The 12,086-nt window shown below is 45.3% G+C and overlaps 1 protein-coding gene across 4 annotated transcripts in view; it reads left to right on the forward strand.

Moving 5' to 3' along the window:
- EXOC6B (exocyst complex component 6B) overlaps positions 1–12,086 on the forward strand; it is a 304,536-nt gene that overhangs the window by 190,050 nt on the left and 102,400 nt on the right. For 2 of the 4 annotated variants that reach the window (XM_065633563.1, XM_065633565.1), the window contains 3 exons: positions 2,598–2,732; positions 3,948–4,127; positions 9,469–9,498. In XM_065633563.1, coding sequence (XP_065489635.1) covers positions 2,598–2,732; positions 3,948–4,127; positions 9,469–9,498 — 345 coding nt within the window. The remainder of the gene's footprint in view (positions 1–2,597; positions 2,733–3,947; positions 4,128–9,468; positions 9,499–12,086) is intronic. The other 2 variants (XM_065633564.1, XM_065633566.1) reach the window with 1 other exon arrangement.

The following is a 12,086-nucleotide window of genomic DNA, read 5'->3' on the forward strand; positions in this document are numbered from 1 at the left end:
GTAGGAAGGGCAAACCCAGTGCGACAGTTTTGCCCAGTTTAGAGGGTGTAGGTCTTCCTTACCATCTTCCTCGTTGAGTGGAGGTGATGCTTTGCTTTGGGCTGAGAGCAGCTTCTTCACCTGCTTTGGAGCTGAAGAGGATTTTTGCGACGAAAGCCTACGTAGCACGAATTGAGTTCAAAATAAAGGTCTAGTACATCCAGAGACTAGCGTTCATCACTGAAACTCTTGTATTTTCACCCTCTTGTTCCTTACCACTTACCCAGGTACAACTAGCTCTCTCCTGGTGTTATCTCTACCAGCAATTTTTTCTAATTTGGTTGAAGAAAAACTACTTTGAGCATCTTTGTCCCTTCCTGCCTCTTTTCCTGTGTAACCATTGTCCTGTTTGTCCAAATGGAAGCCAACGTCATTTTTCCACTGAGTTTCTCAAATCCTTCCTGCTTTAGAAAGACATTGATGTGGAGCACAGGAATTGAAGAGTCCCAGATCATACACAAGGACAGTCCTGGTGTCGAAAGCGATTGCAAAAGATATTTAAATACCCTGCGTTAAGTACGCTGCATAACCATCACTTCCCAGATTTCATTGTTGCAGAAAGCAACACCATCCATTTCTGGGCTCTCCAGTGTCATCTTCCAAGCAGTGGACAAGGTAATACAAGGCCGTGTACCAGCCTTCCTGGTCTGTTATCCTCTTTATTTTATTTTTCATTGCTATTTTTTTGGGGCTGCCTCTTAGCAGTGGCTGTTGACGGTTGTTACCAGATCTGCTCCAAGTAATCCTGGCGTTTTGAATGACCCTGACTATCCCTCAACAAAAGAAAAGGGAAAGATGCAACTATTATTTTCATTTGAATACCCCAACGAGGAGGTCTTACCCCAACGAGAAGGTCTTACCCTTCCAAATTCAAGGCAAGATCAGAACTTGAAAGAGCCAGAGAGGGAGCAGGAAATCTCATAACAAGTGGTGGAAGACAACCAAAGCAATCAGGGCCTTCAAGTTTGACAGCTGATCTGGACAGTAAGTTGTGATGATTAGAGAAGAGGTTTAGAAGGAACTTCGCACCACTGGAAATATCTAATATTTAATTAACTTGAAACTATAGGAAAATATATCGCAATCATTACGTCAGCGCTATCTGATACCGGGAAATGCAAATGAGCACTTGTTTGAAGGCAAAAATGGAGAACAAAATTAATCCAAGGAATTCAGGAATGAGAAGCCCTCTTGGTTCTTTGTGTAATACATTCCATGGACCAAGTACAAAACAAGAGGAGTTCAAATAGATCATAATTTGATTTCTTAAAAATGAAAACCTGACTGAAATCAAAGCAGCGTTGGCTGGAAGGGACCTCTGGAGGTATCTAGCCTGACCTCCCACTGGAGGTGGGATCGTTGCTCACTTGGATCGTGTCAACCGTGGCTTTCTCTACCTTGCTTTGAATTTCTCCAAAACAGAGGTCCAACAGCTTCCCCGGGCACCCTGTTCCAGTTCTGTGCTACCTAATTACACTTTTCCTTCCTAATATCCAACCTGAACCTCCCAAACTACAACCATTGCCCTTTTTCATGTCATCTGGCACTAGCAAGAGTTGGGCACTTTGTGGCATTACTTCAAGATTTCTGTGCCTGCAACACTCAAATCACTGATTAATCCATTGTATTCAGAAGATTTGTGTTTCAAAATCATTTCCTTAAGAGGAGGTGACTGGGGACTGCCACACCATACTCCAATAATTAAATTATTTCAGTCTGCAGTGTTATATTAATAATATTTTGTGTCTGTAAGAGAACTGTTTTGGCATAATATCTGAGCTAGACGTTATTTGGGAAGGTTTTGTTATAGATTATGTTGCACCTTGAAAATATTCATGGCAGTCTGCTCAGAAAAAAAGCAACTGCTTAAGGAATTAATGATGCTTCAGGTCAGTGATCCTAAAGTGGAAGCCTGGATTGTTTTGCTCTGGATTGTAAAAGTTTGTGTTGGTTGACTTCAGCAAAAGCTTTTACTCTGTCATTGCCTTTAACATCTCGAAATAGTGCCATGGGAAGGCAGCTGAGAAGACAGCATTAAGAAAATTGCAGATAGCAGGGGGTATGATAACCAAAAAGATACCAGGGTGAGATCTGCTGTTCACCCACACCACCCTCAGCAACGTAGAACCTCGTGGTTTCTTTGTTAAATGCCTTCGTATGATCTTGTTCGGTGTCACTCAAGATATGGGTTATTTAGGGTTCATTAGCAGACAGAATACTTGTGATTTGACATGGCATTTTTTTTTGTAAGCCTGTTGTATTTGAACGGCGCTGAAACAAGCCCTGACTGACAGCTGAATGTAGGAAAGTCATTAAAAAAAATAATCTTTTGTGGTATTAGTGGCTGTCATGGGAAATGCTTTTCCCCCAAAATTATCTTTTATGTAAGTTTCTGATCATGTTAAAGGAGAGAAGCCTTTGAGCATGTAGCAAAGCTTAGTGTGTTTGTACAGCGTCAGCTTTTTCATGCCAGAAGTTCTTAAAAATTGGCGTCTATTAACCTGGTATGTCCCTGGCTTCAGGAGCATGATGGTTGAATATCTTCTTTACCTTTGCAGCTTGTACAGATTATTATAAACACGACCCACTTGGAGAAATCCTGCAAGTTCCTAGAGGAATTCATAACCAATATCACTAATGTACTTCCAGAAACTGTCCACACTACGAAACTCTACGGGACCACAACCTTCAAGGTGAGATGGCTGGTAGATCCACCTGGGGGGAGTTGCTGTTGGTATTTGGCTGGAGAGTTTCTGCTCCCAAAGCGTGTGTGGACGTGTGTCTGTAGGCAGCTGAGCTGGAAGGTAATTTTGTCATATCCTGGGAGGCTTACGCCATCAGACCAGCTTTTGGGCTTTACTTTTGTCGAGATCGTGAGCCTATGTAGCCCTAATTTACAGGCTGTGACTGCAGCACTTATTATCTAAAGGATTAAGCAGCTTTTAAACAAAAGCCTAATTTTTTTTTTAAATTAATTTTCATTTTGCTTTTTGAGTGCCGTAAAGTGTTACACATGTCTGGCCATGAACACAAGCTCTCCTCTTTCACCCAAGAGGCGAATAGATTTTCAGAACTTATATTTCTGTATCTTTCCACGGCTTTGGGCATTATCCCCTAAAAATCAGGGCTGGCAGAAACTGCTGGACTTCCCAGTCTTTAAATCTTTAAATTATAAACCAGGAGTGTCCACCCAGATACTTTATATGAAATCTTAAGGCCATAATTGGGTCAACTGTGAGGTGTCTGAATTGTGTCCCATGGCTGGAGAGCAGGAGATGGGAACAGAGCCGAGGACTCGAGCAACAGTAGGGAATTGGTTGGGTGAGGTTTGCCCTTGGGATCACTCAGCAGGAGACTAAGGCCCCATATCTCCAGGGAAGTCCATCCATTGTCCCGGCTGGCATCATCTATGTATTTGGCCTAAGGGTGAGTTTTCCTACCCTTATTCTGGGAGGGAGGCTCCTCTGTGACCTTCCTGAACCCCGGACCTGCACACAGTTTGGTGGGTCTCAACCTTCTTCCATGTGGGACGTTCCTCTCCCATCTCTCTCTCTTTTCCATCCTTCACTAAATTTGTCCTCCTGGTCCCCAGGTTGCATCAGAGACAGACACCAGCTTGACCTTGTCTGCCACTGACCTGGTGGCACATGTCATAGAATCATAGAATGGTGTGGGTTGGAAGGGACCTTCAAAAGTCATCAAGTCCAACCCCTCTGCTATGGGCAGGGTCATCTTCAACTAGACAGATGTCCCACCAGTCTGAGCTAACCTGAGGCTTTCAAAGCCATGTAGTTGCCTACAGACACTTTGTCTTCTGCTACCTTTAGAGCGAAGGATTGGGTCGATCTCACGTCCTGTTACTTGTGTAGACTTGGAGACTCCATCCCACGTAATGTCTTGTTTCCCAGGACGCTCGCCATGCTGCCGAGGAGGAGATTTACACCAACCTGAACCAGAAGATCGACCAGTTCTTGCAGCTGGCGGACTACGACTGGATGGCCATGGAGCCGGGCAGCAAGGCCAGCGACTACCTGGTAGATCTCATTGGGTTTCTACGCAGCACGTTCGCCGTGTTCACCCACCTCCCGGTAAGCAACCTCAGCCCATTTGCTTTCCTTTTCAGGCTGGGGAGCACACGGGCATCCGATGGGGCTGTTTGGGTTGCTCAGGCTTTATGGAGTCTGATGGAATCGGGGCCTTAAAGTGTCAAGTGTTGTGAAATAACAAATCTATTTTTAAAACAAACTGTTTCACATGTTACTAGAAGTTGGGCTTCAGCGAGAGTCTCCCAAAGTATTTGCAATTCTACGTATACGTGACCAAGGGACATATCACAGGCCACTATGTAGAAGTAGTATCGTAATTCACTAGCCACCTATATTTTAGATATATTAACTATCAGCTTAATGGACATTTGAGATTTTTTTCAAGAGATCCCAGCATAAGGATGTCTATTATTTGAACTGCAGATACGTTTCCAAATGTTTGTCAAGCCACTGGATGCCTTACATCAAAATATTGCTCTGCTGGAAGGCAGCATATGTTTCTTTCTTTTCTCTGCTGTCTAAAATATGCTTGTGTTTATGCTGTTATTGCGATCAAAAAATGTATTTTATGTTGTTTTTTGCATTTGGCTGAGTAGTGTCCCATTGAAAGGGAAAAATACAATCGTCAGGGGGTTTTGGTTTTCCTCAAACAGCTTTTTTTTCTTTAAATAAGATTTGTTCTGAGCTGTGTGGATATATACATAGGAGTATCTTCAATCAGCAGATATTTTGAAATAGCAAATCCACTGAACACTATATTTGTCCTAAAAGCAATTTCAGTTCTTTCTTCTCTACCGGACTGTTACTTATTTGTTTTTGGTGGGTGCCCAGGATTATAGTTCACCAGCACACACTGGGCATCTTTCATGAGCTTGAATATAAACAGGAAGAAAAGGTTAATAACACACAGTGGCAGTTTCCTTCATTCTGCTTGTTTGTGCCACTGCGATCGCTCTCCTGGAAGGATGTTCAACCACTCCAGAGCCGTTTCAGGAGGTGTTACAGCCCCAAAACTTTGCAGTCTTCTCCGCGGCTCGAGGCTTTGACTTTATCACAGCAGGAATATTTGGTAGCAGGATGGAAATGAGGATTGATGTGTTGTGGATGAAGCCACCAAAAGAGAAGTGGCTTTCCCAGCTCCCTGTCCCTGGAGGTGCTGTTGAGGAGAAGATATTTTCTTGGCTCTGTTATCACTGGAGCAGACTTACCAATGAAGTTTTACCTCCGTGCAGAGAGGTTGGAAGGGCTTTTGCCCATCTTCATGTTCAGGCCAGGTTTATTGCCAACGTATCCCCTCTGTTGGCAGCCCTGAGCAACGTGGCTGGTGGCCTCTGGAGTGTGGAGGTGCTGGGAGGTGGTTGGATTCCTCAACTGCTCTATTTCTCCTTAAAAAAGGAGATGTGGCTGCACAAGGATGGGTTATCGCCTGGAGACTTCTTCCACAAATCACACTGGAAATACTTACACAAGCAAGTAACGGAGTTTGACAGGGAGATTGGTCTCTGCACCAGAGCACGAAGCGTGGCTAGCAAGAGAGATGAGGATGGGGAGAGATGCCCACAATGATTTATGAGATGGACCTGGAGTGATTTATCTTCCTTAACGTTCCCTTTTTGAGCAAGTCAAAATTGTTTTGGAGACTAGGAGGGCAGGTAATTGGTCTAAAAAGGATCAAGACAGATTGAAGCAGCCTTTTTTCTACCAGAACTGGATTAGAAGGCTGTCTGCAGGTTGCTGTGGTGGATGTGCCGGCTAATGTGCTGGTGCTGTTCCACCAGCAGACATGCACCACCTTATCTTCAAGGTGTGGCGTGGCCCTGATCCTCCTGAGAGCCCAGTGAGATAGGGGAAGCAAGTCAATCAGATGCTGCAATCTGATTTATGAAGCTGTAGATCTGGTTCAGTGGCTTGTAAGAGACGTAGGTCTGGGGTTTTTTGATGTATATTGGAGTTTCTTCCTTTAGGGGAGCGCTGTGCAGATGCCGTCATTGAACGTTGCTGGCAGGTCCCCACATACCCTTAAAGGCAACGGTGGGTGAGAACATATCAGAAAAAAATCAGGGTACATCAAAAAGGCACCCAGCTCCCTTGGTGTGTCTGCTGGGTCGTTGTTGTAGGGTTCAAGGGCCTTTTTCCAGTGGCTTATTTAGAAACACATTAAAACTTCTGCACTTTGCTAAATGAATTGTAGGAGAATAAGGTGGGTGGAAGCTCACATCTGCCTAAAGCAATGAGGAAAAATGACAGAGATGTTTTTGAAAGCACCAGTTATGTAGGACGAGCTTCATTTGTGAAAGGAAAGAGTGAGAGGGGGTCAAGAGGGAAAGGAACTATCTCCAAAAAGGGTGAATTATAAGTAAAAAGAGGCTGTTGCAGGATTGGTAGTGATGAGGTAGAGCTGGTCCAAATCCAGCCCAAATCATCAGCACTGTAGGGTCACGATCTAAGAGGAGATGCTGCCCAGTGTGAAATAAGTTCGCAGCTTTGTCCATCTATAATATATATGATTTCCACACTGCCAGTAGCTTGCGAAGAAAAGCAAGTGACTGCGAACCATCCTTGGAGAGTGGAGCATCTTCTTGTTCCTAGAAGTGGCCTCCACGCAACACCATCCCTTCCTGTTCTCATGTCATTTGCTGGTTTGGAAATGCCCATGTCTTCCAGAGCAGGTACCTTCACGTTGACTGAATTTACATGATTTTAAAATACGTGAGAAGTGCTCTCCTAGTATTTGAACTTGCGGCGTTCTTTTAGGAGAAAAGTGGCAATCTCAGGAGATGACTAAGTGGCAGGAGACAAGCTACTCACCTGCCTTTTGTCACGACAGTAATTATACCGAGAAAACCCTTCACCTGGTGATCAAAGAAGCTCAGCCCGGGCATGTCGGTGGTTACTGTGCTGAAATTACACCAACAAAAAGCGCTGTCCTGTAATAGAACGGAGCCGAAAGTCCTGAGCCTGCAAAAATGCAGGCGGCTCCTTGACTTGACGGGTGTGAGTAATCCCATTGTCTCGGATGGGGCTGCTCGTCTGCAGGAAACCTCTCTGAGGTCAAGGCTCCAGCTCGCCGCAGGGCAGATGAAATGGCCTTGAAGGGTCCGGTTGACTCAAGTCAACTTTTCAGAGAGGGGGTGAAGAGAAGCAGAGTTGCTGGGAGAGTTGAAAGGTGACTCCAAGACAAGATTTGGGCATTAAGTGTTGTGTTTGTATTTTTGGGTACGAGGCGGAATTTTTCATGTATTTATTGAGGTGAATCCCGGAAGAGTTGAGGCTGGAAGGGACCTCTGGAGGTCATAGAATCATAGAATGGTTTGGGTTGGAAGGGACCTTCCCAGCTCCCCCAGTGCCCCCCTGCCATGAGCAGGGACATCTGCACCAGCTCAGGTTGCTCAGAGCCCCGTCCAGCCTGGCCTGGGATGTCTCCAGGGATGGCGCATCCACCACCTCTCTGGGCAAGCAGATTTTCTGGTCCAACCCAGGACCTCAAACAGGAAAAATAACGCAGACCAAAGTTAGTCCTGGCTCATGGAGTGGCATAAAGAGCCTCCACTTTCTCTAGTGTTCAAGCAGGAATCGCAATCCCCAATTTTCCCTTAAGAGCATCTTTGTGGGAGATGGTGGAAACCTCTTAATATTAGGAATCCCTGGAACTGATTTATTTTTTCCACCTTTGCTTTGGAGCACTGAGTCCCCGGCTGCAAAGGACATTGTGGTGGATGCAACGTGGGCAGCGGGGGAGGAAAAGTTCATGGTGAACTGAACGGGTTTTTGGTGCATACCCCTGCTGCACGACATTTTTATGGTGGTTTAGAGCCGCAGTTTGAAAATTCTCCGCTAAGTGCCCAAAATGTCTCAAAGCAAATAACACGCTGGTAGAAAGCAAAGCATAATTAACATTTGGCTTCAAGGCTGCCCTCTTCCTGTGTTAACCAGGGAGAGCTGGTTCCTGCTGCTGCTGAGCTTATTAACATGGGATGCTCGGGCCTCCTTTAAAAGAAAATGCCTTTTTTTCTTAAAAAAAAAAAAAAAGAAAAAATACACTGGAAAAAAAAAAAGCAATTTAGAAAAAAAAAGGTGGTTTCTGGTTTTCAGCAAGTAAAGGACCATGGCCTCAAAAATTAACATTTCCAGCATAATACTTTTAAAAGAATGACTGAAAAAGCCTTTTGTCTTTGATGGCTGATTGTTGTTTTTATTTCTTGTTAGACAAGTTAATGTAAATCGCATTGACAGGGCTACTCCAAACACACTGATTTGTTGACATTAAGCTTCTCAAAGATGGAGGGTTGTGTCAACACCTCCCGTGAACTGTCAGGTTAACAAAGCAAGGATGTTTTCTAGGGGGAGGGGAGCAGAGTTAGGGGAAAGGCGGGGGGTGTTTTGTTTTTATTTTAAGTTTCCTTTAATCCTCTGTTAGTCTTGTATCTCGATAACCTCCTTTGGAAGGTAATCAGGGCAGGTCAAGAGGTGATGCTGACCCGGGAAGGGGAAGCAATCTTTCAGCGATCGAACCAACTCTAACCTCGGCCGTTTTAAGCAGTTCAGCCTGAACTCTCTGCAAAGGGGGTTTAGGGTTGTTTTTTTATTTTTTTATTTTTTTTTCCCTTTTGTGCTTATTTTTGCCAGATGGCAGGCACAGATTTAAGCTGGAGCCGCATGAGTGCTGCGGCCGCTCTGCCTGCAAAGTTTTTCCCTTATTCACCGTATTGGCATCTCTTCCCCGTTGCAAATAAATACGCCGGCCCCAGCAGCTTTTGCTTGCTAGAGTGAGCTTTGGAAGCGTTTATTTTCTTTTTAAAGATAATTATTACCTTTGTTTTTATTTAAAAAGCCGAATCCCTCTGTAATATTTTAAAAGGTAAGGCACTGGGCATGGGAGTAAAATGTCTTGACCTTTGCACCAACCGCAGCCTTGACCATGTTGGGAGGGACCCAAGTGGAATAAAACCGTCATGAAAACATCATCTGAGCACCAAAGACACCTTCTTTAGATTTGCACGAGTCCCGTCTGGGCTTAAATAACATCCCCTTGCCCTTGGAAGAGCTGAGCAAGTTTTGCTCGAGCTGGCCCCTGTCACCTGCTGTCCCCCACTAGGGTTTGACATCCACCACCTCCACCTTACAGGTGGGAGGGCTGAGGCACATGGATGTTGACTTGCACGTTTAATAGCAATAAAACGGGTCGTGTGATACTCAGGCCAGGTTCAAAGAGCCCATATTTTGCTTTTCCAATCCTCTGCCGAGCAGGCGGTGCCTCGGTTGGAGCGTTGGTGGGTTGTAGGCACCTACGGGCGGTGACCGATGGGAACCTCTTCTGCCGTTCTCGCTGTTGCTTTGCTCTCTTCTGCGTTTGACTTTCACCTCCCTGTGTTGTCCTCTGTAGGGGGATGTAGATGTCCACTCTACCATGTCGGTGAGTACCAGACTGCGTGTCGTGCGCGTTGGGTCTGCTCTGCTTGCACCTCAAGCGTCGGAGGGCGAGTTGAACCAGAAAAGGTCCTTAGTCTCGGAAGGGCGGGAAGGAAAAGCCTGAGTAGAAGTTTAAATCAACAGGATAAATAAGAGACCAGGGGGAAGAGTTTTCTTCCACACAGGTTGCCCACGAGCATGCTGTTGCAGTAGCGTTGCTAAATTATTGATTTTTAAAGCACATTGCATTTAATTGTCTATTTTTATCCCCCACGCATCCCTAAATGCGTGGGTAATTAGGAAAAATGCCTGTTATTAGGGAAAGCATGATGGGATCTTCAACCTCTGCTTGAAAGAGAGAAGATCTTTGTAAAATCCCTTCTCTCTCCTTGTGTTTTGTTCAGACAAATCCCCTGTGGGGGTTTCAGCCTGACGTTCCTCCTGGTCTAAGTGCTCCGACCCGGGACTTGGATCGCTAAGCCTTCCCTCTGGCCAGAGCGCTAAAACTGTATTTTATCCAGATAATCCCATGGGTTCTTGAAGTTTACTATCTCCCTCTTCGGATTAGGGCAATTAGCACCAAGAAAGCGAAGGAGACCTTTTCGGACCTGCCTTCTGGTTCAACGAACCCCTCTAATTGTCATTTCTGCTTGTTTCACGTGCGGGAGGAAAAAAGCTGTGGTGCTTCCCCAGGTGGATCGCAAGCAAAGTGCTCTCGAGCCGCCTCGCTTCTACGTTTTTTTTTTGCCTTTAAACTCCCGCTCATCATTTTAACGCTGAGCTGCCACAGTGGCGTTGATGTTCCGCGCCGCGGTTGGATGCTTGTACCCCTTTTCCTGGAAACTGAGCTTAGCTAAGCCTGGAGTATTTGCAGGCTCTGGGCACCTGGGGGTTGCTAAGTCAACATCGAGGTCTCAAATCAGCACCGGCTTCTGGAAAGAAAGAGCCTTGTTAAAGCAATTTGAGGCCAGAAGTTCCATCCAAGCCAGGGCTGGGGTTGCTGGTGGGGTTGCGGGAGCAGGGACGCTTCGGGCATCCCCCCATGAGCGATGCTGAATGTCAAACATCCTCCGTGGTGTCCTCAGGGTGTACTCCAAGAGAGACAGATGCAAAAAAAAATGGTATTGCCGCTGGCTTTTCGAGACTTTCAACCATTTAGAAGCCAGATGTATTTATTTTTTTAATTGAATCCAGTGCCTAGACAGCTATGGAGTCAGCTTCCTATGGAGAGGGGTGCATTAGTTTCATTAAGGTAAATCAATGAAAAATAATACCTGGAGGTCCCCTGGAAAGGGTCAGGGATGGAGTAATCCCTTTATATGGTGGGACTTCGCTAGCTTGCTCTTAGTTGGTTTTGTTCTTAACTGCAACAGATTCTAATTTTCCTTTTAACCCCTCTAATTTTGTGTTCTCTAGGTAGTTTGCATTAACTGGCGGAAATAAATCACTAATCTGCCTGTCTAAAAGAGACTGAAAAATAAAAATCTGATTGCACAAAATAGCAGGACAAAGCAGTAATTGTAACGGGCTTTAAAATGTCCGGTGGGAAGCAGTTGTGGCTAATCCTGGAAGTTTCTTAGTGTTGTAGGCACAGACGCACATTAAAAACAGTGAGTTCCATGGGACGCAGACACGGATGGGCGATGAACAACATCTAAAATCCTCTTTGTATGGTCCTCAGGCAGCTTCCTCTGCTCTCCGGAGATGATCTGGGTCTCTTGAGGGGTTACTTGGACCAGCTTGCCCTGAAGGTTGGGCAAAATGCCCTTAAAACGAGGGGAGAAGATGGGCCGGTGGCTGGAGCGGCGCTTGCTCGGCTGTGTGGTCCCGCGCTGCGGTCTGCTGGCTGTGCTTTACTCTTCTGGTCTTCTCAAGTGTCTCCAAAATCCCAAATACTTCCCAAAATGAAGGGGTCAAAACAAGAACTTAGGGTTGCTTTAAAGCAAGGAGCAAAGCATTCAAATACGGTGGTTTTAGCTTTGTTGGCTGGGGAGAAGCCTGACCTTTGATTAACCCGGGAGCGCTAGTTAACTTGAAGCTGGGTAAGCCAAGTTATCTTGTAATTACATGGTTTCTTGTCTGCTTTCAGCACTCTGAAAATTAATTGAAGCTAAAATGCCCAGTCCCATAAATCCTTTAAACCAGGGTGTGCACGCTTCCCCAGGTATTGCTTCCCTTTGTGTAGTCACCTTGGCATGTTTGGCTTTGATTTTTATTTTACAAACGTAGATTTATAAAGCTGTTTTATGCTCCCTTTTGCATGCACGTACATACACAATCAAATGTGCAGTACGGGGAATTTGGCAGCCGAAAATCCGTCCTCAGCGGAAGGAATTCAAACACACCTGCTGCCTCCTGCACCAGAGCCCCAGCGTCTGTCTTCCAAAAACCCTAACAGAAATTTATATATGGGGGTTTTTTTCCCCCTTTAGGCTCAAATTTAAGCGAAACAATAGACTTTGCAATTTTATTCTTTCCTCTTAGTTCATCTGCTGGCAATGTGAAGTCTTGTAAGGCTTCTCTTAAGCTGTGAACGTGCAAAAGGAACATCAGTGAGCGCCACATCTGCTCCCAAAGTCCCCAACTATCTTC

This window comes from Caloenas nicobarica, chromosome 4 (genome assembly GCF_036013445.1).
Source record: "Caloenas nicobarica isolate bCalNic1 chromosome 4, bCalNic1.hap1, whole genome shotgun sequence".
NCBI classification, from domain to species: Eukaryota; Metazoa; Chordata; class Aves; order Columbiformes; family Columbidae; genus Caloenas; species Caloenas nicobarica.